We start from the raw sequence: 26,511 nt of genomic DNA, 5'->3' as shown, positions 1-26,511 counted from the left end.
GGGTTGCCAGTTTGAGCACGGGATCAAAGACATGACCCCATGGTTGCTAGCTTGAGCCCAAAGGTCACTGGCTTGAAGCCCAAGGTCGCTAGCTTGAGCAAGGGGTCACTTGCTCTGCTGTAGCCTCCCCACTCCCAGTCAAGGCACATATGAGAAAGCAATCAATGAACACCTGAGGTGCCACAATGCAGAATTGATGCTTCTCATCCCTCTCTTCTTGTCTGTCCCTATCAGTCCCTCTCTCTGACTCTCAATCTGTCAAAAAAAAAAAAAAAAAATCCAAAAAGAAGGGCCTCTAACGTCGCTGTTAAAATATTTATTCTGAATAGCTTCAAAATGTATTTATCCCTAAAAAGAAGGCATGGATATATAATTAGAAGTCTAAACTCAGTAGTAAAGTATCCACTTATTATATACTTCTTCAACCCTTTCTGGGAATTCCCTTTCATGTAATACATTTGGCATTCAATAATGACCTAACCAAATGATATGCATAATAACCATGGCTTTCAGAAATAAAAAATTTCAGTTCAATTTTTTAAAATAATGTGCAAGTAGGCCCTGGCTGGTTGGCTCAGTGGTAGAGCGTCAGCATGGCGTGCAGGAGTCCCGGGTTCGATTCCCGGCCAGGGCACACAGGAGAAGCGCCCATCTGCTTCTCCACCCCTCCCCCTCTCCTTCCTCTGTCTCTCTCTTCCCCTCCCCCAGCCAAGGCTCCATTGGAACAAAGTTAGCCTGGGCACTGAGGATGGCTCTATGGCCTCTGCCTCAGGTGCTAGAATGGCTCTGGTTGCAACAGAGCGACACCCCAGATGGGCAGAGCATCGCCCCCTGGTGGGCATGCCGGGTGGATCCCGGTCGGGCGCATGCGGGAGTCTGTCTGACTGCCTCCCCATTTCCAACTTCAGAAAAATACAAAAAAATAAAAATAAAACATAATGTGCAAGTAATTAATACATGTACACTCACCTGAAGAATCTGTTTACCGTTAACAACTGTACCATTCTGACTGCCTTGATCCACAAGAACGTAACTTTGTAAGTCACGGTCAAAATAAATTTCTGCATGAAACTTAAAAAAGAAACCAGATAAGTATAAGCTAGCATACTTCTTTTTTTAAACCATAATTTAACTTTTACTAGTTTTAATACTTCTTCTGATTACAAAAGTATTATAAAGCTTCTAATAGAAATGTGGCGACTACCAAGAAAAAGTCACCTGTAATTCCACCTATGACTACCACTGGCAATTTAGTGTCTACCTTTCTTGCTTTTATAATTCAGTTGAGACTACTACATAAACAATTTAAAATTACTTTTTCACCTAATATAAGCATTTGTCTATTCAAAGTCAACTTTTCAGAGTTTTCCAGGTTTTCAATACCCAGGACTAGTCACTCTCTCCTTCCTCCATAGTACTTTGTTTATATAACACATTATATGAAGTTATCACATATGTGAATGTCATTGTACTGCTTACAATCATTGCTTACATTTTTGCTTATCTCTCAGTACATAACACAGTGCCTCACATATACTAGACATGTACTCAATACATATCTCTTTAACTGAATAAAAAGCTGCAGAAACATTTAAAATTTCAGGCTCTGGCCCGTGACTCACTGGATAGAGCATGGTCCCAGTGCACTGAGGTTGGGGGTTCAATCCGTAGTCAGGGCATACACGAGAAGCAACCAATGAGTGCACAACAAAATGGAATAACTAAATGGAACAAGTTGATGCTTCTCTCTCTCTCTCTCTCTCTCTCTCTCACTCCCACCTTCCCCATGCCTCTCTCTCCTTTCCTCTCTCTCAAATCAATGGGAAATTTTTTAAAAATAAAAATAAATTTTCATATACAATACTATAGGGTAAAAATGTAAAATGATGCAGCTGCTTTGGAGGGGTCTAGCAGTTCCTCAAAAGGTTAAACGGAGTTCCCATATAACCCAACAACTCTACTCCTAGGTATATATCAAGTAAGCCAGAAAGAACTAAGAACTGTGTGATTCCATACATAGGTGGAACACAAAATTGAGACTCATGGACATGGACAAGAGTGATGTGGTTACCAGGGGGGAAGGGGAAGGGAGGAGAGGGAGGGGTTGGAGGGAGGAGAGGGGAACAAAGAAAACCAAATAGAAGGTGACAGAGGACAATTTGACTTTGGGTGATGGTTATGTAACATAACTGAATGTCAAAATGACCTGGATATGTTTTCTCTGAGTCTATGTACTCTAATTGATCAATGTCACCCCATTAAAATTAATTGTCTAAATTTAAAAAAAAAAAATGAAAACATATATTGAAACAAAAACTTGTACATGAATGTTCATAGAAATATTATTCTTAATAGCCAGAGTGGAAACAATTCAAATGCGCATCAATGGATAAATAACAAAATGTAATATATATCCATACAATGGAATATTATTCGGCAATAAAAAGAAATGAAGTACTGACATGCTACAACATGGAGGAATCTTCAAAACATGTTAAGTTAAAAAGATAGTTACAAAATTACATGCTATACAATTTCATTTCTATAAACTGTATAAAACAGGCAAATCCATAGATAGAAAGACTAGTGGTTGCCTAGGGCTATGGGAGTTGGAAGAAAATGAGAAGTGACTACTATTGAGTCTGTTTCTCTTTATGGTGATGAAAATGTTCTCAAATTGATGTGATATTTACAGAATTCTGTAAATACACTAAAAACCTTTGAATTATACACTTAAAAAAGGGCAAACTGTGGCCCTGGCCAGTTGGCTCAGTGGTAGAGTGTTGGCCTGGCATGCAGAAATCCCAGGTTCGATTCCCGGGCAGGGCACACAGGAGAAGCGCCCATCTGCTTCTCCACCCCTCCCCCTCTCCTTCCTCTCTGTCTCTCTCTTCCCCTCCCGCAGCGAGGCTCCACTGGAGCAAAGATGGCCCGGGCACTGGGGATGGCTCCTTGGCCTCTGCCTCAGGTCCTAGAGTGGCTCTGGTCGCAACAGAGCAACGCCCTGGAGGGGCAGAGCATCGCCCCCTGGTGGGCAGAGCGTAGCCCCTGGTGGGCGTGCCGGGTGGATCCCGGTCGGGTTCATGCGGGAGTCTTTCTGACTGTCTCTCCCCGTTTCCAGCTTCAGAAAAATACAAAAAAAAGGGAGGGGGGCAAACTACATATAGTATATAATAAGGTTGTTTTTTAAAAATTTCATAAACATGTTATGTTTCAAATACACAAAAAAATAAATGAACCTATCTACCGTGACCCAGCTTTAATATATCTTGCCATACTTGCCTCACATATTTAAAATAAATTATCCATCGATGTGTACCTCATTCTGTCCATCCCTAGCCATTTCCAGAGGTGTGATGTTTAATCATGATACATCTCTTTATACTTTTACCACATATGTATGTAGCCATAAACAATATTTTGCCTGGTTTGGAACTTGATATAAATGAGTTGGACTGTATGAATTTTTTATTGAGTTACAATTTATATATAGAAAATTCATAGGCCTCAAATGTATAGGTTTCTTTTATTTTGCATCTTTGGCTTAATACTGTACAGCAGTGGTCAGCAAACTCATTAGTCAACAGAGCCAAATATCAACAGTACAACAATTGAAATTTCTTTTGAGAGCCAAAATTTTAAAACTTAAACTAATAGGTAGGTACATTTATCGAGGTAGCACCCCCACATGGTATTCTGTGGAAGAGCCTCACTCAAGGGGCCAAAGAGCCGCATGTGGCTTGCGAGTCTTGCCGACCACAAGTATGTCCGACCACAAGTTGTGCAGTTGTACCATTTTGATGAATGGTAATCTGATGTATAGATGTACCATAATCTATACTCTTCTAATAATGGACACCCAGGTTTTTCCCAAGGTTTTATCATGTTTTAAAATGTTTCTATAAATTTATGTCCTTGTACATGCAACTTTCTTGTGAACAATACAAGGGTTTCTCTGGGGTATATACTTAGGAATGAAACTGCTAACCTATAGTGTATGCAAATCTTAAACTTTATTAAATACTGCCAGTTTTACAAAGTGGTTATACCAATTTATATTCTTAACAGCAAAGAAATCGTGTTGCTCTATATAGCCTTAACTAACACTTCGTGTTGTCAGAATTTTGTTTTTGCAAATATAATAGGTATGAAATTAAATATCACCATTGTGATTTTAATTTGCATTTCCCTGATTACTACTAAGACTGACACCTTTTCTTACATTTATTAGCCATTTGGGTTTCCTGTTTTGTAAATATTCTTTTCATGTTCTTTGGTACATTTTATTCAATTGGGTTGTTTAGAATAATAATAACTATGCTGCTCACAAAACTTAAGGAATATTTGATCACTTCATATTCATTTTGAGATATCCCCTAATTTTTGTGAGCAGTATATATTAAAGCAGGGGTCCCCAAACTTTTTACACAGGGGGCCAGTTCACTGTCCCTCAGACCATTGGAGGGCCGGACTATAAAAAAAAACTATGAACAAATCCCTATGCACACTGCACATATCTTATTTTAAAGAAAAAAACAAAATGGGAACAAATACAATATTTAAAATAAAGAACAAGTACATTTAAATCAACAAACTGACAGTATTTCAATGGGAACTATGCTCCTCTCACTGACCACCAATGAAAGAGGTGCCCCTTCCGGAAGTGCGGCGGGGGCCGGATAAATGGCCTCAGGGGGCCGCATGTGGCCCACGGGCCGGGCCGTAGTTTGGGGACCCCTGTATTAAAGGCTTTAAATATTTTCAAGTCTTTTGACTTGAAACTTTATTCCAAAGAGTTATTCTAAAAAGTGCTCCCAACAGGAGTGATATTTAATAAATGTGGTAAATGAAAACTAACATCTTGGCTTCTTTGTATTTCTTAAATTACTAAAAAGATTTAATGGCTTTCATATGTTGACCATGATTATTTCTTCTACTGTGAACTGGTTATGTACTTTACTGATTTACCTATTGGTATCACAGTGGGTTTGAAAAAGTGAATCTGGATGAGTTTTTAAAATGTAAAGGATATAATACATATTTTGTCATATTTGTCTAGCCTACTGCCTTTTAAATTTATTTAACATTTAAAGAACTTTAAATTTAGATTACTTAAAATTGTCCTCTATGATTTTTTTTCTTTTTAACTTGGAAAGTCTTCTCCCACCCAGTGGTAAAATACTTGTTTCTGTTTTTTCCCCTAACATTATTAATATAAAATATGTATGTGGGGGGGATAATTCAATTTTTTCATCTACCTGAATATGTGTGATATAATATATACTGTTAAACTGACTCCACATAGCTAATAAATTATTTACCCCACCAGTGGACATGCATGTTATTTTAAAAGAGAGAAAGAAAAGGCAAAAATGCCATGAGAAAACTACCTATATTTTTAGATTGGAGAGGGGAAGGTCTTCTTTGCTATTTAAGTTATACATTGGGCTTTCTTTGGGGGCAAAAGAAGAAAGGGTCATAGGAAAGTTAAAATTATGAGGATTTACTCCTCTCTGAATGAGTCCAAACACAGTAAAAATAACTAGAACTTCAAACTAATAATGAGAAACAAATTTCATTCCAAAAAGACAAAAATCATATAAAATACATACTTTAGATCCATATTATAGTCCCATTAAATAGAAATAAAATGGGAATGATCAAAGGTCAAAAAAAGAAAAGAAAGAACAAAAAGAAGGAAAGATAATCTTAAAAGGGAGGGGGAAAACTACAAAAAATAGAGTAAAAAAAAGATAAATATGAAGTATAGATTCTCAGTAGCTAAACCTTTGGGTTTTTTTAACCTATGATTTAAGTTGCAACTCTGTCTCTATTGTTTTGAAAACTTAACTGTTCTTTTTCCCCAAATAAACCTATTAGAGACTCAACTAAGGAACAACTGTGAACGAAGAGCCTTGGGTAGGAGAGAAGCGCTTGTCCTTGGGCTGTAAAACACTGTGGACTCAAAGTAACCATCAGCTAAAAGTAGCCTGAATCCAGGTCTGATTCATTTTTGAACTGCTGTAATAGCGTATTTATTTCACTCAATAAATACATGTTATATACATGTATATGTTAAATAGGTATTACTTTAATACCAAAATTAATACACATTTTCTACTCCTGCTCCAGACTATTATAACTCAAATTGTAATAAAGAATCTTTATTTTTTCAAGTCTGCATTGATTTCATTAGCATTACTACACTGACTATTAACCTTTCTATTAAATGGGAAAAACCTTAAGCTTTCTGCCATATGGTGATATATAAAATTCCATCAAGATGTATTTTTTTTAAATCAAAGAGCTTACCTTACTGACACCAACTTCAGGGATTCGAACAGTATGCTCCATATCTTTTTCTCTGCAGTTAGGAAAAATTATTTTAATAATTTCTTTTTTTTTTAATTTTTTTTTAAATTTTATTTATTCATTTTTAAAGAGGAGAGAGAGAGGAGAGAGAGACAGAGAAAGAGAAGGGGGGAGGAGCTGGAAGCATCGACTCCCATATGTGCCTTGACCAGGCAAGCCCAGGGTTTCGAACCGGCGACCTCAGCATTTCCATGTCGACGCTTTATCCACTGCGCCATCACAGGTCAGGCCAATAATTTCTAAAGCATCTATAAATGCAGCACTTAAGAGACACGAATCAATTTTTTTAACATTATTTTTGTTTTAAAAGATAATGTTAAAAAAAATATATGTTAAAATGCAAGTCTATCACATTAAATCCAGCTTCCTTAATTTACTCTTTCTTACTTAAAAGGAGGTCCCAGAATTATTCTTTGGTACATCTATCCCACGCTAATTAACATCCTGTGGAACAAAATATCCTATGAACTAATGTCAATTATTTACTCCAAATATGTTGACTATATTCCCATTTCAATTACTACATATAAAAGGAGCACACTATTCTCCAAGAATTTAAAATTAAGATATTGCACAGAATCTGAATTAAGGAAAGATTATCTTTCCAGTTAGGAAGAAAGGAAATTATCCTAGTCATGATTAAAACCTACCTCTCTAGCAAGCTGGTTGTGAGCTACAAAGAGGTAAAGGAAAAGAAGCAGAGAAGGAGGCCAATACTGGGTTTAGGTAAGTAATTTAAACCTAAAAAAAAAGGCAGTACAAAAGGTAAGAAAATGACAAAATATCTGTGAAAGGTATCACCAAGATTTCATCTCTTGGCCCTGGCCGGTTGGCTCAGCAGTAGAGCATTGGCCTGGGGTGTGGAAGTCCCGGGTTCCATTCCCAGTCAGGGCACACAGGAGAAGTGACCGTCTGCTTCTCTACCCTTCCCCTTCTCTTTCTGCCTCTCTCTTCCCTTTCCCTGAAGCCACAGCTCATTCTAGCAAGTTGGTCCCAGGCACCAAGGATGGCACCATGGCCACACCTCAGGCGCTAAAATATAAAATAGTTCAGTTGCTGAGCAAAGGAGCAGATGGGCAGAGCATCGCTCCACAGAGGGCTTGCTGGGTGGATTCCATTCAGGGCACATGTGGGAGTCTGTCTCTCTGCCTCCCGCCTCTCACTTAATAAAAAGATTTTATCTCTTTATACAGACAGTCCCTTTTGGGGACTGATTTACAAAAGCAAGCAACAAACAAGTTGCTTGAGTACATCAAACAAGTAGTACCTGAGTAACAACTGCCATGCACATTTCATGATAACTGCTTAAGGGACATACAATCCACTAGAATAAGACAAATATACAAATGTAATAATATTAAATATTATACCTTCCAATTGTAGCAGAGTTTACAGCTGTAATGATAAAAAGTGATCCTGTCTGTAACACTGGTGATCTAATAACAATTATTCTAATACAAGGGGGCCAAATTTTTTCTTCATCTGCCAAAGAGACAAGTGAGTAAATATTAATTCAAATGCTACAGAAAAAAAAATTAGAAATGTCTACAGATAGTAGGAGGCACCCATAAAATAAAAACGTATTGATCAAAAGTCTTAATTTGGTTTTAAACAAACTTCTTAAATCCTGCTATATGACATAAGCTAAAGGTTTACTACTGTTACCAATTTAAAGAGATCAACCTAACAGTATTCAGCAAAGTCAGCATATATCACGATTATAAAATGATCAACTCTCTCTTTTATAAAGTCTTGGATTTTGAAAATATCGCAAACAAGCATTTTTATATTAAGCTAGAAAAACTGAGTCTAACCTTTTCAAATATATATGAAATTCCAGTACAAACAAAATAAGCTTATATACCCCAATTAATATATATAATATATGAATAATCAGTGGTAGCCCAAATAACTTTCAATGTCATTAAAATAAGCGATTTAAAACAATCAGTTTCTTTTTTGGCAGATTATACTAACATTTTTAACTGTGTTGCTCTATTTACAATGGACTGGGTTACTTATGTAAAACTAAGTAATGGTCATTTACTCACCTTCATCCTCAGTATCTTCTGCAGTTACATTGTCTTCACTGGTAATGTCATCGTAACTGTCTTCAGTCTGAGAGTCTGTAATTTCACCTTCTTCTGGCTCACTATCAGTCTCTATGATTTTCTCATCTTTAAATGAAGTCAAATTATAGATGTTTTCATTAAGAGGAGATACTATAGACTTTCTGCTAACTGGAGCAGTGAATTTGTGGGAACTATTTTTGTAACAAATGTCTATTTTGGCCTTCTTTTTCACATTTGCACAATCTTCTCCCTCACTGCAGTTTATATGTTCAACAATGAACGCTTTTTGATCTTCTGAATTCAAATCCTAAAAAAAGGTGGAGGGGGAGGATAATCTTAAAAATGACCATCTTATAATGAGGTAAATGCTACAATGAATTAGTGAAGATATATGCACAGTGAAATAACAATAGCTATTATCTGTAACCCCTCTTCTGCTCATGTTCCCTTTCTTGGTTAAAGACATTACCATTCACTTAGCATCCACATCAAAAATCTAAATTATCTTTGACATCTTCTTAACCACTACATGAAATCAATTACCAAGCAATACAGACTGTGTTTACAATTTATCCTAATTCTCTCTCCTATCCATTTACAATGTGCTGATTGTCTCAGTCCAGGCCCTCATCATACACTGCTTGGACTAGGAGACAGTCTAGTCCAATGCTGTCCAATAAAAAAATAATGTAAGCCATATTTAGAATTTTAAAATGTCCAGTACCCACACTAAAAAGACAAAACGAAGTGAACTTCATTTATTATTTAATCTAACATAGCATTTAAAAATATACTAATATTGAATCAATATAAAAACTACCAATGAAATATTCTACATGGATTTTTGTACTATTCTCAAAGTTGAGTGTAGTTTATACTTAATTGGGGCCAGCTACATTTCCAGTGCTGTAGCCACATGTAGCTAGTGGCTACTGCACTGGACAGTGAAGGCCTAGAGACTACATCTACCCTAAATTTTCTTTTAAACTTTTAACCAGTTATCAAGTCAGAACATAAAATACAGAACTGGCTTTTATTACAGCAGAAATTTAAAGATCCAAATATACTTAACGTAACAAAACAGTTTTGCTAAAATTTAGCAGTTTATATAGTATGATAATACACAAGAGTTTCAAGTATAGATGAATCAGTTTCATCTTTTATTCCAAAATTCCAAATTATCCAGCATAAGCCTTTTATTATTTATTATACAACTGTATCGGGCAGGTTTTTTGATACATGAACAAATTTTAACCACAGAAGAAGCGGAGTTATTTTCCTGTTTTTTCTTTGGTTTGTAACATACTGAATTTTCTTTCTACCTTGAACCACATGATAAAGAATTCATACATTCTTTTGTTATTTTATAAAATATAAGAGCATGTTAAAAACATATTTTTAACAGCAGCATAAATTCAGTATGAAGACTGGCTAAACACTCACAATGTGATAAACTATATACTCTTTCAGCAATACAAACTAACCAAGGACAAGAACAAGAGCCAAAAGCTGAACAACTATGAACTTTAAAAGCCACTGTAAATTATAGCAGAAATTTCCCCTATCTACATATACTTTTAAAAAAAGTTCCAATCTTGCGTTATTTTATTATTACTGCATATGTGCAAAGGAAAAAGTGAAATTGCCAGAGGTTGTGACTTTTTAAAAACTTTGCCAGAATGTTAGATAAATAATTCAAAACACGTAAGAAAGGGGGCCTACATGTGGGCATTGAGGCATACGTGCATATTTCAAGTTATTTACTCCAATCTTCTCACTCTACTGTATTATTTTCACATATAAATACACCTATAAAAAATGAGGCTCAAGAGTATCTTAAAACATAAAGGTGAGGATGTCTTAATTGATCTCCCATGCTTCACAACTATCTTTTAGAGTCCTCAAGGAATTTTCAAAATAATCAGGACTTTTTCCTTAAGTCCCTATCCTGGAGTTCATATACTTCTGAAGGAGTATATGGATAAGCAGCTATGACAGCTAAACTGAACCAAAATTTCACTGAATGTTTTCAAATTTCATTCTCTAGTTTGTCAAGAAAGGCCTTTTGCTAAACCCTATAAGTTCTTCTTATTGCTAGGGATGAGTACTTTTACAACCTATCCTCTCCAACAGTTCAACCACTAGTAACAGGTGGGAGTCATAAAAACACAGTTCTTGAAAGCAAAGAAAAAAATCATTTTTAGTATTTTAGTCACATACTCTTCTATTCTTAGGTATTGGCAGTGAAAAAAGTAGAGAAACAGAAATAAATCAGATAGAGAACAGAAAATAAATTCAACAGAATCCCAATTTCATATTTGCATGAAATATTTTAGTATTATGCATGTAAAAATATTTTTCTTTAGTTAAGAAAGAAAAAAGATGAGATAAAATTTCAAGAGTAAAGTATCAAATAGTTGCCACAATTCACAAAACGCCAATATAACAGGCTTCCTTTCCTACCTACAAACCATCAATCTTATCTGTAGAGAGAGCAGAAATAAGAGCATTAACTTTTTAAATATTTTCTTTACTTTCAATTTAACATAGTATCATAACTGTTTTTAAAATTCCCCTCACTCTTTATTATAACTACCATTTTAAGGTACGCTTTTTCAATTAAATGTACTATCATTTTCTTAACCAATATCTTGTGGTCTATTTGAACTTCTAATTTTTTTCTGTTCTTATAAATATTGCTATATAATTATACAAAGGCATTTTCTTCTCTTTGGATTTAAAAAATATTAATTGCCACAAACAAGATTTTCTAATCAAAAAGTATCAACATTTTTACAGCTGATACAGCCAATCTACATATTTTCCAAAAAGCTACACTTCTAATAAATATGTACCTACTCTTATTTGCCAGAAATGGAATCTTTAAACGTTAGCAAATGTTAATAACAGGTAAGAAATTGCTCAACGTAAGAAAGTTGAACTTTTATGTACATCTACTTACAAATTATGTTTTTGTTTTATTGTGAATTGTGCACTGACATCAACTTATCAACTAAGGGTCTGAAAGTTCTTCCAAATCATGTAACACAAGGTCTGCTCTAAATCACCCTCCTTCAAACTTTTAAAAATTTCCTTCTATTTTTGGTGACAGATTTTGTGAAACAGACCCATGTGATAGCTCCTTGGTTAACAGATTCTGATACCTTGTTATCTTAATGGATATGTCTGAAATACAGAGTTACTGAATGATTTTCAGTTTCACCAAAAATTTTGCTTTAATTATATAACCATTATGTAAATTTTGAAAATTAGAAAGAAAATACCTTTTCCTCATTTGTTGTAGAAAAATCTGGATCCTTTCTTTTCTTCTTCCACTTTTTATCTTTATTTTGTTTTGTGCCAGAAGTCTGATAAGGTTGCAAATCTATTCGAGAATGAAACTGATACCGACCACTTTCCACATCACAATAGTAATAAATTCCAGTGGAAGGATCATAATAAAGTTGATTTTCCTTTTAAAATCAAGAAAATAAGTACTATTTATGTAAGATAAAGTACAAATAAACAGAATGTCAAACATTCAAGTATAATAAATGTTAAAGAACTATAGTATTTTCTGAATAAATAAAAATACCAGAATAAAAAATCCTTGTAATTTTTCAAAATACTTTACCATTCAATATCTGCTCTAATTTTCTTATGGTGAACAATGAGTACATTCAAATATTAAGTCATGAAATTGCCAACATTTGACCATTTCATAAGTTACAGAGCCAGCAACAAAAAATTATAATAAGAATCCTTTTAGAAATTATGAAAACTAAGGTATGCATCAGAAAAGCTGAGCACAAGAGCAATTCCAGACTCACTATCCTTAAGATTACACAATAATGGTTTGGTAATATAAACCCCCAACCCTTCTCTCAATGTCATAAAACAAAGATTTGCCTTTTAATATTCATGATTATAAGTCCTTAAAAAAGCCCTGGCCAGTTGGCTCAGTGGTAGAGCGTTGGCTCAGCATGTGGAAGTCCCAGGTTTGATTCCCCGCCAGGGCACACACCATCTGCTTCTCCACCCCTCCCCCTCTACTTTCTCTCTATCTCTCTCTTCCCCTCTTTTCTACTGAGAACTAAAATTTCCTGAAAAAGCATAATTTATTTTTCTAACTGTTGATACTATAGCAATTTATTGTCTTTAATCCATTTTGCAAATCTCTTACATAAATATTTTTATTTCTATACTTTTCTTAACTAAAAAGCCAAATGGACGCATTCTAACCTTTATTTCTAGTAATAATAGAATGTTTATAACTCAAATGTTCTAATCGGTTTTCTTTCAGTCCAAAATATTGACATTTTCAAAAATATTTTGAAATTTTTATTTAATTGAAATTAAATGAAAACTAGCACAATAAAAATGGAGAAACAATGAAGTCCCTAATTTACTGAGACATATAACCTGCAGATGCAACTAACCATTTACAAACTAGATGTCTGAAGGAAAGAGAAAGAAAGGAAGAATGACAAAGACTAATGTTATATACTACTTAGAAATTGTATTTTCCTAGAAACCAAATAATAGCTACTCTCTTTAGCAATAAGAGTTGAAACATTAATTTTCTGGGTATTAACTAGCATTGTCAATTAGCATATTCTTGAGAAAGAAAATCATCTCCTTACAAAGAATTTAAAAAGTACATAGACCAAATGCAAACTGACAAGCCAATGACATCCCTATCTAACTAAGACATTCAGCATTATCATTATGCTCCCTAGATTAGTAAACTACATTCTGTAATTCCTGAGGATCAGATCACATGCCTAGACCATCAAGGTTGAAGTACATGGGTACGTAAGTTCCATCATCACCATCAAATCCTGATTAAAAATCCAATTAAGTACCAGACTTCAACAGCCATCAGACTGTATTATAAATCAAGAACTTAATTTTCTGGTTCTGTCCTAGTCAGTGGTCCATTATATTCTGATTCCACACTAACTTTCTAGCTCTGTTAACAGGTTGATCTTTAAAAATTAAAATGCTTAAAAGTCACAGAATATAGAACACTAAAAATAAACACACCCTTGGAAAAATAATAAAGACTCCCTCTGTGGCCTCGAATAGTTCCTAAGTATTAATATTTGAAATAAACAAAAATCTCACCCCAAGCCTAGAATTAACAATGTCACTTCCTTATAAATTCTATTTAAAAATTTTAGTTTAGGTTCTTAAAATTTTTCAACAATGTAGTTAATTGTCTGCTTTTATTTATAAATGCTCCAACATTTCTGTATATTCCTTTATACATGAAAGGTTATCAGACTTCTCTAAAATATTAATTTATAATAATCACAATTCATTTAATTATAAACCTAGAAGTATAGCATCAGAAGCTATTTTATAATTCTTTTCTCTTGTCAAATACCTCTGAATCAAGCATACTTTTTAAATGCAGCTTCTTGCTTTTCTTAGTTCAGCTTGGGGTTTAATATTTTGTATCAAGCATCTAAGTATACAATTGCAGTATTAAAAGATCTGAGACACTTACAGAATCATAATAGAAACCAGTGCTGTGGTCAAAATAAAGTCCAGTATTCTCATCATAACTAAATCCAGTCTGTGATACAGCAGCTTCTGCTGCAGCTCTCAAACTTTCAGCTAATGATGAACCTTCTAAGGATATATCTTCTGTTGCTAACGCGGATTCTGGCTCCTAGGTAAGATATATTCATGTCAAGACAAAAATGTCCTTATATCAACTTAAAAGTTAGCAAAATTTGAAACAATAGACTAAAAGCTATTTTAATAAGACCAATTTCTACAATAAAAAGGATGGCTATCAATTACAATTTGATCCACTTTAAAAAATATTTACTTGGCTCAGCGGTAGAGCTTCAGCCCACGTATAGATGTCCCAGGCTCAATATCCAGCCAGGGCACACAGGAGAAGCGCCTATCTGCTTCTCTACCCCTCCCCCTCTCCTTCCTCTCTGTCTCTCTCTTCCCCTCCCCCAGCCAAGGCTCCATTAGAGCAAAGTTGGCCCAGGCACTGAGGATGACTCCATGGCCTCCGCCTCAGGCACTAGAATGGCTCTGGTTGCAGGGGAGCAATGGTCCAGATGAGCTGGGCAGAGCATTGCTTCCCGGTAGACATGCCGGGTGGATCCCGGTCAGGCACATGCGGGAGTCTCTTTAACTCTGCTTCTCACTTCAGAAAAATACAAAAAAAACGAAACACACACATTACTAGTATATCAGTTAATTCAATTTTGACCTGTTGTGAAGACACTGAAAGAGAGTGAGTAAGCATTACTCAAAAATGAATTCCTGATACCACAGGGAAGTAATCCACAAAATAACAAATATGTACTCTGAATTTTGCTTTTTTCTTAGGAGTAATAGTGTAGTGAGACAGACTCTCCTGCATATGCCAAGTGGGATCCACCCAGGGCCAATGCTAGAGTCAACCGAACTATTTTTAGCACCTGAGGCTGATAACTGGACCAGTCAAGCTACCCTCAATGCTCAGGGCCAATGCTCAAATCAATCAAGGTACTGGCTTCAGGAAGGGAAAAGGGAGAGAAGGGGGAGGGAGAAGGGAAGAGAAGCAGATGGTTGCTTCTCTTGTGAGCTCCGACCAGGAATCAAACCCAGGACATCCATATGCTGGGCCAATGTCCTATCCACTGAGCCAACCAGCCAGAGCCCAAAGTATTCTTTAAGACAAAGGATCTAGATTCTTCCATAATCACAGGTTCAAAGGAAAGAAAAGTTCAGAAGAGAGATGGAGGACAAAGCTATGGATTATGTGAGACTTATTACAGCTTCAGCAGTTGCACTTGTATTGGGTTGGGGAATAAGTTCGTAGTGTTTTAATATTTTCTTTTATTTTACAACGATTTGTTTGCTGTTTGGCAAAGGGTAAGTATTCATTCGAAAAAACTCTTTCTGCTTTACAAAACTATGTTAATTGTATTTTTGAGTTATTTAATTTTTTATTAGTTTTGAGGCTTAGAAATGGAATACCCAGGAGGCAAAAATCAACATTTTCGACACCTGCTCTTCTTTGCTTTTCATCGAGGTCAAAAAGCTGCCGAAGCAGCCCGGGACATTTGCGACGTGTATGGAGAAGGTGTGATAGGCGAGTCTACAGCATGGAAATGGTTTGCAAAGTTCAAAAATGGCGACTTTGACGTTGATGACACGTGCCGCAGCGGAAGGCCTTCTGAATTCGATGAAGAATTGGGAATGCTCGAAAAGAATGCCTCAGTCAACAAGGAGCTTTACATTGCCCAACTACACCGCGTGAATGAGGCTATTCGACTGAAAAGACCTGATCGACATGGTCAAACCATACTCCTTCATGACAATGCCAGGCCCCATGTTGCACAAGTCGTCAAAGCCGCACTCCAAGAGCTCGAATGGGAGGTCCTTCAGCATCCGCCATATTCTCCGGACCTTGCACTGACCGATTACCATCTTTTCCACTCCCTGTCAAACCATATGAAGGGTGTTACCTTCGATAACAAAGAGGTCCTTAAAAACTGGCTGAACAACTTCTTTGACACCAGACCAGGTGATTTTTGGCGGAACGGCATCAACAAATTGGTCGAGAGGTGGGAAGAGGTTGTAAACAGCAACGGCGAATATATAATTGATTAACTTATTGATATAATTATTGTTTTTTGTTTAAATAAAAGTCTTCAGTTAAAATGCTACGAATTTATTCCCCAACCCAATATAAAACATTCTGGGATCCTGATTCAAACACACTATAGAAAAATTTTATATAACACTCAGAGAAATTTGAACAGCGGCAGAATATAAGACATAAAGGAAGCTTTAAAAAGATTTTGGCCTGGCTTGTGGTGGCACAGTGGATACAGCCTCAACCTGGAACGTTGAGGTTGCCTGTTTAAAACCCTGGGCTTACCCAGTCAAGGCACATACAAGTAATCAATGAACAACTAAAGTGAAGCAACTATGAGTTGATACTTTTTGTTCCTCTTCCCATGTCTCTCCTCTCTCTGTAAAATTAATAAAATCTTTAAAAAGAAAAAAATTTTGCTATGAACAGGTTATTATGGCGATTACACAAAAATTTTTGATTGAGTCAAATTATATTAACAAATTTTTTTTGTTTTAGTTTATGTATATCACAAGTTTTTAGAACATAAAGTAGGAAACATATATAAACCAGTCATTCTAATTATTGTTTATCTAAAAGTATATTCTGCATAATTATAAACAGAGTATTTACAACCCTTGAGTTTGTTTTGACCAAAGAAGCAAATTTGCATAATAATGAAGGATAAATTCTTGGGTATCAACAGTTAAGCATTTTATTACCTGTGAATTTGAGGCAAAATTCTTCTGTTGTCCACATTCAATGTTTTCCGTTACATCAGTACCTGCATAAGCATCATTTTCTATTTGTGACTGGTCTTTAGAGTTATAAGCAGAAGCTTCTATATCCTGATCTTGCTGAACTGATAGTTCTGTCTTTTTATTTGGAAGATTAATATCCTTATAGTATGTCTCATAATAATAATCTATAGCAAAAAAAATTGTGATACATATTAGAATAGTGTATATAAAAAGGACTTAATTCTAAAACATTGGCACTGAACACAAATGGCACACACTGCAAATAAACCATATTTTTTAACTGTACACATCTTAAAGGATTAAAATTGATAATGCAGATAAATCTGCAGATGCTTCTATCTTTGATTCTAATATCACTTTAAGTACCTTGGCTGTCAAGCTAAAAAAACAAAAATGTTAAGCAGATTTGGATTTTCCATAGCAAGACTAAAAAAAGAGGTATATAAGTTGTATTGTGTCAAAAAGAATAGCAGCCTGACCTGTGGTGGCACAGTGGATAAAGCGTTGACCTAGAAATGCTGAGGTTGCCGGTTTGAAACCCTGGGCTTGCCTGGTCAAGGCACGTATGGGAGTTGATGCTTCCAGTTCCTCCCCCTTCTCTCTCTTTCTCTCCTCTCTAAAAAAATGAATTAAAAAAAAAAAAAAAAAAAGAATAGCAACTCTAGCCTGACCAGGTGGTGGCACAGTAGATTGAGCGTTGGACTGGGACGCAGAGGACCAAGTTCAAAAGCTGAAAATGCATTATGATAGCTACTTGATGGTGATTGTACTGTATTTGGTTAAGCAAAAAGCAAACATTTAATATTCTAAATATTTTTTAGCCCAAATATCATGACACTAAGGATTTTTTTTACAAAAAAGTGTGCTGTCCTTAATATGTGAAGTTGATACTACTGATCTGTCAATACCAAATGTTAGGTTAAAGCAGGGGTCCCCAAACTATGGCCTGCGGGCTGCATGCGATCCCCTGAGGCCATTTATCCACCCTTGGCCGCACTCCTGGAAGGGGCACCTCTTTCATTGGAGGAGCATAGTTCCCACTGAAATACTGGTCAGTTTGTTGATTTAAATTTACTTGTTCTTTATTTTATTTTTTCTTTCTCTTTTTTTCTTGTTCTTTATTTTAAATATTGTATTTGTTCCCGTTTTGGTTTTTTTTTTACTTTAAAATAAGATGTGCAGTGTGCATAGGGATTTGTTCTTAGTTTTTTTTATAGTCTGGCCCTCCAACGGTCTGAGGGACAGTGAACTGGCCCCCTGTGTAAAAAGTTTGGGGACCCCTAGGTTCAAGTATTTAATTTTTATTTATTTTTCTGTTGCATCAAAAAATGACTTACCAAATTTGTGTATACATTGTTATTTACACTATTCTAGAAAAAAGGTCAATATTGTAGTGACCTTGCTCACTTCTAACAGAAGTAAAACACTTTCAATGAGAAAAAGAAAACACAACCCTGAGGTCGCTGGCTTGAGTGCAGGCTCACCAGCCTGAGTGTGGGATCATAGACAGGACCCCATGGTTGCTGGCTTGAGCCCAAGGTTGTTGGCATGAGCAAGGGGTCACTTGCTCGGCTGTAGCCCCCTCACCCCAGTCACGGCACATATGAGAAAGCAATCGATGAAGAACTAAGGTGCCGCAACAAAGAATTGATGCTTATCATCTCTCTCCCTTCCTGTCTGTCCCTATCTGTCCCTCTCTCTGTCACACACACTAAAAAGAACAGCAACTCTAAGCAATCTTTAACCACATACTTTAATATTATTGCTTATTAAATAACAATGAAATAAAGACAATATGTCAAAGGTTGATTTCTCTGTCAAATTACTCTCAAGATTCTGACTTAAAAAAATATATATTACTGACCCTAGCTGGTTGGCTCAGTGGTAGAGCATCGGCCCAGCATGTGGAAGTCCCGGGTTCAATTCCTGGTCAGGGCACACAGGAGAAGCACCCATCTGCTTCTCCACCCCTCCCCCTCTCCTTCCTCTCTGTCTCTCTCTTCCCCTCCCGCAGCCAAGGCTCCACTGGAGCAAAGTTGGCCCAGGCGCTGAGAACCTCTCCATGGCCTCCGCCTCAAGTGCTAGAATGGCTCCAATTGCTATGGAGCATCGCCCCCTGGTGGGCATGCCAGGTGGATCCCGGTCAGGCGCATGTGGGAGTCTGTCTGGTTCCCCACTTCTAACTTTGGAAAAATACAAAAAAATAAATTAAAAAATTACCATACAGACATGTAATATTAATATTATTGCTGTATTTAGCATTTTGCTAAATTATATATGGAATAAAACAAGGCAAAACAATAGGAAAAATCACTGCTTGTGATCCCTATTTATTAAAACTCAGTTCGCTCAGATATTTTGCCTCATAACATAATGCCACTGATGAGGTCATGCTGTGGGCTCACCATTCGCCCAAAGGCCTAAGAGGCTGGCACTGAAAACAATGCTAAGTGGAATACATCAAAAAGGAAACATGTCCCTGGTCACATGGAAGAGCAGCCACTGAAAACACCACACCAATACTATGTATTCATAGGAATAATAATATAGGTTTACTTTTGCTTCAGAAGAGCAAATAGATTATTTGTCTATTTTAAATTTAAAGAAAACTTCAGGTTAGCATGTTTTGAATGTGATAGTGTTAGGATATCAACTATCAACTGAATACCTGAGCTTGACCAAGGAGGGTGGTTCTCTGTTTGTACTTCTACATCAGACTTATTATCTTCATTTCTTCCGCAATAGAGTATTTTACTAAGTTCTTCTACCTGAAAGAAGACAAGGCTTTAGGAAAATATAAATCATATACCCATCTAATAATATACATGTCCTTCTCCTGAAATTATTGTGATTATTTTTTCTTAGTAAAAGTTTTAGATAAGTACCAACAGAAAAACAAAAAATACTATCACTAACTTTCTTTCATCTTTTACAATTGCAGATGTTTTTAACACTTATACTCTCTTCTTAAACCTCAAAGTATCCCCTTTAAAGATCAGATTAAAAATACTTTAATGTATGCCTGACCTGTGGTGGATGCAGTGGATAAAGCGATGACCTGGGATGCTGGGGTTGCCAGCTCAAAACCCCAGGCTTGCCTGGTCAAGGCACGTATGAGAAGCAACCATAACGTGATGCTTCCCGCTCCTCCCCTCTCCCCTCTCCTCGCTCTAAAATCAATAAATAAAATCTTTAAAAAAAAACTTTAATGTATTTTTTTCTTCTTTAAATAGTAGTCTTATGACCAAAAAAAATCTACAGCAGAAAAAAACAGAAGTGACTGCCTCAAAGGGGCATCTGTTCTCCCTGTGCCTCACTGACTACCAAAGCCAGAGAGAACAAGAGTGCAGAAACACCCCTAAGCAGATGAGGTGCTGACTCCACAATACTCTTCAGATAAGATCTAAGAATGAGATGTCTATTACAAACATGAAACTAAAAACCAAGCTTCTAAATACTTCTTTAACGGTACATAAAGCTTAATAGAAGGAAAATGATAAAACTGATTATATACAGATCTAGGCACTTCACAAATTATCAGGTCTGCTGGTACAACCAGGACTAGAACTAGGGTGAAGCAAGCAAGGTACCTAGAGAACAAAGGAAGGAGGACTCAGTATCAGCTTCCTGCAAGTACAGGGTCTACACCTGAGAACAGTGCCTCCTTCAATGTTTCCCCTGACTACAGATTGTTTTGCGCTAGTCTTGGATCTGCCACTACCACTATTATGGTGAACTAGGTAATTTTGTACATGCTAGGCACTATATATACTATATTTGGTACTTTGGATAACATCTTTTTTTTTTTTCTGAAAAATAAAACAATAATTTTACAAATCATTTAATGGCAAATGGTAACCATGAAATTAGCAGTGGTTATCTTCAAGTTATTGTACTAACAGTTCTCATATTTCCTGAGGTTGATGATCAAAGTCACCTAGAGTCAGACATTTCCCACCTAAGATGCATCATATAAATCAGACTTGGTTTATCACCAGCATTTACAAAGCCAGACCTAGGAAAAAGACTAGGTCTGGGGACACATGCATGGTCTTAATATAGTGAATGTTTAGCCTGCCCAGATAACATCTTTATTAATTCTGACAAGCACCTTACAAATTAGTTCCCCTAATCCTCATTTTACATATAAGAAATCTGAAGAGACAAAGTAATTTTCACAAGTTTTTTTGTGTGTGTGCCTCCTAAGTCTGTACATACTATAGTTTTCTAACAGCTCACCCTCAATTCTCAACCCACCTTTTACTGTTCTAGAGAAAATACCTAGTAATCAGAGGTGACAGTTAACAACCAACCAGCACCACCACCAGGGGAGGCTCACTAGGAAGAGTAAGGAGTTATTACTATCACTAGTACAGTCAAGCCTTTCTATGCATTTGAGTTTTCCAAAGATTAGCAAAAATGTTTTCTTTTAGGATCTCTATAGCAATCAGAACTTGAACTGGGAAGTACAGTATAAAAGGGCTTTTTAAAGGCGTCATAATTTGCTCCTTTTCCCTCAAAATATTTAATATTTGTAGTTTCCTAGCACAGTCCTTATACATTGCAGGTGTTCAAGAACTAGCTGTTGAGTAAATAAATTTAAACTTTCTCTGTAATGTCAATAACTCTATGCAATGGGCACACCAAGTCATTGCAGTTATTTTCACAGATCATTTGAGAATAAAGCATAACAAAGTTTGATGACGTTTTAGGGTTCAAACTACATATGTAGTTTCAGGAAAAGTACCAGTATGTTACAAAGGACTAGACAAGAGTAATTGAAATGAATAATTATGTGAAAATAACTTCTCAGAATAGTGCCACTGCCAAACAAATGAGGTTGGGAAAGGTATTACGCTCCTGATTAGATGTTTTCCTTTTAAGTGTGAGTTTAAATATTTGTCCTTACTATATTTTATAAAAATGGAAGTTAGCCACTTAGTCTCTAACAAAGAAAGTTTATCTTCCCGTCCACTAGAAAACACAAAATGACAAAATGCCCCAAATGACAAACTTACAGTGTCCAACAGTTTGTACATAATCTGTTCACGTTTAATTTGATTTAACCTTCACCTGTGTGGTACTACCACTCTCATTTCATGGGGAACCGAGGTCTGTATCGGTTCACACATTTAGTGACAGATGGGATTCTGATTCAAGTCTAGCGCCTTAACAAACCCAAAAGTGATCTAAAATAAACTATTACAAATGTGCCTATTGCCAATGGGCAGTATCAACAAGTGAGAATGAAGACAATCTGAAAGGACAGAAGTTCAGTTCACATTAGCCTAACTTCTGCTCACGCACTTATCTAAATCGAGTAACCCGAACTCTTTGGCTCCAAACACACTTGTGATCGTAATCGCACTGAACTTCCGTTTCTCTTAAGGAGTGTGGGCCCGCCCAGGAGGCCCCCTCGGACTGAGCGGCCCCGGAGGCCCCGTCTCGGGTTGGGGGCGGCGCGCACCTGCGTGCGGAGCTCCTGGTTGTTGCTCTCGGCGCTCCGGTACAGCCGCTCGGTCTGATGCAGCAGCTTCTCGACCTCCCGCACCTGCCGCCTGCAGCTCCGCAGCTCGCGCTCCAGCTTTTCCACCTTCCGCCTCAGCTGGGCCAGCTCAGGCTCCGGAGAGACGGGTGGTGACGGAGAAAGCGCCTCGGAGGCCATGGGGTCCACGGGAGGCGGCCGTGGGCACGAAGGCGAGGCACTCAGACTGAAGTGGACGCCGGCGGCCCCGGAAGCCACGCGGGCGCGCGAGCAGAGAACAGCGGCCTCGCACCCGCCCGGCGGCGGCCCCCGGCCATGACGCCCAACGCTCCCAGCCCGTGTCTGAGAGGAACTGCGGGCACCGACCAAGGGGAGCGCGGCGGAACCCACCCAGTCCACCGGGCTCTGAAACGGGAAAGCTTTACTGGTAAATACCTTCGCCAGGGACCGGTAAAGCCCCAGGAGAGCTAGAGAAGTGGGAGAGCCAGAATAAAAAGGGCCAAAAGCGCGCAAACGGTGCCTAACCTAAACCGGAAACGACGGCGCCGTGGTGGGCGGGGCCGATCCAGAAAGGGAAGTGACGGGAAGCTGGAAGGGCCCCACACCGCACATGCGCACTTCCCGTGGGCTGCTGGGGGCGGGGCAGTTTGTAAAGGTCTGGGGAAGTGGCTGATGAAGGGCTGAAGTGACGGAGAAGGTCTCAGCCTTTTGTCTTTGTGAAGCATACTGGTTGATATATTTTTCATTTTGTAATTTTTTTTGTTATTATTTTGTACCTCAGATTGTAATCATGTGCCTTAGTTCATAGGAGAGCATCAACAGTGGCCCATTGTTGGGCAGATAAAATATATTGATAGTATGCTCACTTTGCTAAAGGCACTGCCTTTACAGGTGGAAGCCTGTAGCCCAGGTGATAATATTAGTTGTCCTTCTTGCTTGGGATGGGCGTAATTATATTAATGTGTGTTGGGGGAAGACTTTTGTGTTAAAAGGTTTTAAAAGGAAGAGAGATCACGTTGTTCCAGGAGAGGAGTGATTATGTTCTAGGAGGAGCCCATGCTGAGAGGAGAGTAGAGAAAGGCCCCGTGGAGGAGAAGAGAAGCAGCCAAGATGGCAGAGTGCTGAAGCCAGTTTTTGCAGAGTTTGTGCAGAGAGAAGGAGATGGGGAACAGAGGTGAATAAGGCTTGTGAACCTTTGATTCTAGGAAACTCAGATAAGTCAGTAGCTTTGTGAGCACTTAATAAGTGGGTTTTGGAGCCCAGTGTGTGTTTTCACTTCCCCGCCAGGTGCAAGCTAGAATTAAAGGTAATGGCCCACCAGTTCTTGGCTCCGTTGTTTCATTACCAACTATCCAAATCAAGTATGAACCTGCATGGGCCAAGTGGCTGTGATGGTGGCCTTGGCTACTATACTAGCCTTACATTTGGCGTAGTCTGTGGCAGGATTTGATACAGATCAGCAAGGAGCCACCACCACCTTTAAGCAGTGGAATAGAGAGGACTGGCTGCTGTTATGGTTCCCCATGTCTGTCCTTTTGGGGGCCGTAGGCAGGCTGACTTTTACAGCCATGTGTGAGGAAACCGAGAGTTCTGTGGAAGAGGCTGCCCGGGACCTGCAAACCGAGCAGTGGAAGGAGCTGGAGAAAACGCGGGAGAGATGCCGACCCTGGAGCTGAAGCAAGCACTGGGGGAGTCCAACCAGGTTCGTGAGATTCGCTTGGAAATAGAGCAGCCGCTGGAGAAGGAATCACAGGTTTGTGAGTTGCGGCATGCCCCGGACATTGTGGAGAGCCAGCAGCTGTGGGAGGCCGGGGCTGAGACCGGAGCTGGGGCTGCAAGACCTGCTGAGCAGAAGGCAGCGGTGGCCTAGGGCTCAATTCCAGCAGCAGGAGCTGGTGTTTCCAGTTCCTCCTTGGAGGATGAGGAGAATCAGTCTAGAGTTGCAATCCGCAGTCTCCAGAAGATGAGCACCCAGCAGCAAGGAGTACCTACTACGCCTCTGGTAGGTCTGCAATTTTGAGACATAGGGGTAGATGCTATCAACCTCTCCGGAGCCGAGATGGAAATGCTGACTGCCATTACCACGTGCTCCTCTTTGGGACAGTGTAAGACCTGCCAGGATGGCAGGGATGAGGCGGGTGGCTGAGGCCCCATGTACTTGGACAGATTCCTGGACTACGACCGGAGTGAGCACTGGCTCCTTTGTGGGCTGGACTTACGGATTTTGGACAATGTGAAATACCCTGATGGGGGTGGGGGGGTGGCTTAGCTGGAGGCTATCCACTGCCCCGGGAAGTTTTTCTCGTGCCTAGAAAGAAGGCCGAGGACATTTTGCACTTTTGGCAAAGTGCTCAGAGACTGGTGAAATGTACCTTTGTAATTGTTGAAATTGTATGATTTGTCATGTTGTAATTTGTGTAATGTGCCAAATTTCCTTGCACAGGGATGCTGGTGGTATAGATTGTGGGTAGTAAAGTGAGCATAGGGGTGGATTGTTGGGCAGATAAAATATATTATGCTCACTTTGTTAAAGATGGCGCTGTCCACATGGAAGCCCATCGCTCAGGTGATAATATTAATTGTCCTTCTTGCTTGGGATGGGCATGATTATATTAATGTGTGTTGGGGGAGGGCTTTCGTGCCAAAAGGTTTTAAAAGGAAGAGATATCACGTTCAGGGAGAAAAGGGATTATGTTCTAGGAGGAGAAGAGAGCAGCCAAGATGACAGAGTGCTGAAGGAGGAGCCAGTTTGTGCAGAGTTTGTGCAGAGAGAAGGAAGGAGATGGGAAACAGAGGTGAATAAAGTTAGTGAGCTAGAAATCTTTGATTCTAGGAAACTCGGATAAGTCAGTGGCTTTGTGAGCACTGAATGAGTGGGTTTTGTAGCCCAGTGTGTGATTTTACTTGCCCGTCACATGCACGCTAGGATTAAAGATAATGGCCCACCAGTTCTTTGGTCCGTTGCTTCATTACCAACTGTCCGAATCAAATGCGAACCTGCATTGGGCCAGGCAGTTGTGATGGTAGCTGTGGCTTCTGGCTTTACACTTATAGTTTGCATTGGACGCTGGGTAGCGCCAGGTATATGTTGTCTGTGATACTGCAAATTACCTTCCTGCTTGGGAAAGGCTGTTGTTTTGCTAATGTTTGCTGGAGGAGAGATTTTCAAGCCAGAAAGTTTTGAAAAGAGAAGGAGAAGAGGCATAAAGAAGCCATGTTTTCAGGGAGAGCAGAGAGAATACAGAGTACTGAAGAAGCCAGTTTTGCAGAGAGATGGTGTGCAGATGGGGAACAAGAGCTGAGGGGCTTTGTGAGCTCCACTGAGACTGGTGAGGCCTTTGATTCTAGGAGAAACCAAAGAAGATTCTCCTGGTCGTGTCAGAGCTTTGTGAGCGCTGAATGAGTAAAAGAGAAGTATTTTCCCTGCTCATCGGTTGGTGTAAGACTTTTTTTATTTTTTTCTGAAGCTGGAAACGAGGAGAGACAGTCAGACAGACTCCCGCATGTGCCTGACCAGGATCCACCCGGCACGCCCACCAGGGGCGACGCTCTGCCCACCAGGGGGTGATGCTCTGCCCCTCCGGGGCGTCACTCTGCCGCGACCAGAGCCACTCTGGCACCTGGGGCAAAGGCCAAGGAGCCATCCCCAGCGCCCGGGCCATCTTTGCTCCAATGGAGCCTTGGCTGCGGGAGGGGAAGAGAGAGACAGAGAGGAAGGGGGGAGGGGGGAGAAGCAGATGGGCGCTTCTCCTGTGTGCCCTGGCCGGGAATCGAATCCGGGTTCCCCGCACACCAAGCTGACGCTCTACCACTGAGCCAACCAGCCAGGGCTGGTGTAAGACTTTAATAAAGAAATGGCCCACCATTTTTTGGCTCTACTGTTTTCTTTACCATCTGTCTCAATTCACTGAGAACCTGCATGTGAATGGCCATGACGAGGGTGGCCACTGACCTTACATCCCCATTCCTCAGTCCTATTACCGCCTTTCTGTCCATATAAGCTCCTACTCTCATGTGTGAGATTTATATCTGTAAATACACATCTGTCCTTATAAAATGTTTCATATGTATTTCTTTTACATAAATAGAATTTGGTTAAAAGGTATTTTTAAAAGGCATGTATCTTAATATATAAAAATCTAAGTACTGAATCCCACTCCTGACACCAAAAAAAAAAAATCTAAGTGCTGGGTAGTATCCCAAGATATATGCATACCACATTTTATTTAT

The 26,511-nt window shown here is 38.7% G+C and overlaps 1 protein-coding gene and 1 non-coding gene across 4 annotated transcripts in view; both read right to left on the bottom strand.

Moving 5' to 3' along the window:
* AGGF1 (angiogenic factor with G-patch and FHA domains 1) overlaps window positions 1-26,190 on the bottom strand; it is a 40,110-nt gene extending 13,920 nt beyond the window's left edge. The window contains exons 1-9 of one of the 3 annotated variants that reach the window (XM_066273602.1): window positions 22,264-26,190; window positions 19,465-19,564; window positions 16,758-16,819; window positions 13,957-14,121; window positions 11,729-11,917; window positions 8,424-8,751; window positions 7,743-7,854; window positions 6,313-6,364; window positions 970-1,071 (exon numbers count right to left, since the gene is read on the bottom strand). In XM_066273602.1, the coding sequence (XP_066129699.1) occupies window positions 970-1,071; window positions 6,313-6,364; window positions 7,743-7,854; window positions 8,424-8,751; window positions 11,729-11,917; window positions 13,957-14,121; window positions 16,758-16,819; window positions 19,465-19,564; window positions 22,264-22,461 (1,308 nt within the window). In that variant the 5' untranslated portion in view covers window positions 22,462-26,190. Of the gene's footprint in view, window positions 1-969; window positions 1,072-6,312; window positions 6,365-7,742; window positions 7,855-8,423; window positions 8,752-11,728; window positions 11,918-13,956; window positions 14,122-16,757; window positions 16,961-19,464; window positions 19,565-22,263 lie in introns of all 3 variants that reach the window. The other 2 variants (XM_066273601.1, XM_066273600.1) reach the window with 2 other exon arrangements.
* LOC136337056 (small nucleolar RNA SNORA72) lies at window positions 20,783-20,893 on the bottom strand. The gene has a single exon (XR_010731772.1). It is a non-coding gene; the product is annotated as a small nucleolar RNA SNORA72 (small nucleolar RNA).
* Window positions 26,191-26,511: the final 321 nt, after the last annotated feature.

The sequence above is a fragment of the Saccopteryx bilineata genome, chromosome 4 (assembly GCF_036850765.1).
Source record: "Saccopteryx bilineata isolate mSacBil1 chromosome 4, mSacBil1_pri_phased_curated, whole genome shotgun sequence".
Classification (NCBI taxonomy): Eukaryota; Metazoa; Chordata; class Mammalia; order Chiroptera; family Emballonuridae; genus Saccopteryx; species Saccopteryx bilineata.
This window is presented reverse-complemented; position numbering and strand designations above follow the sequence as displayed.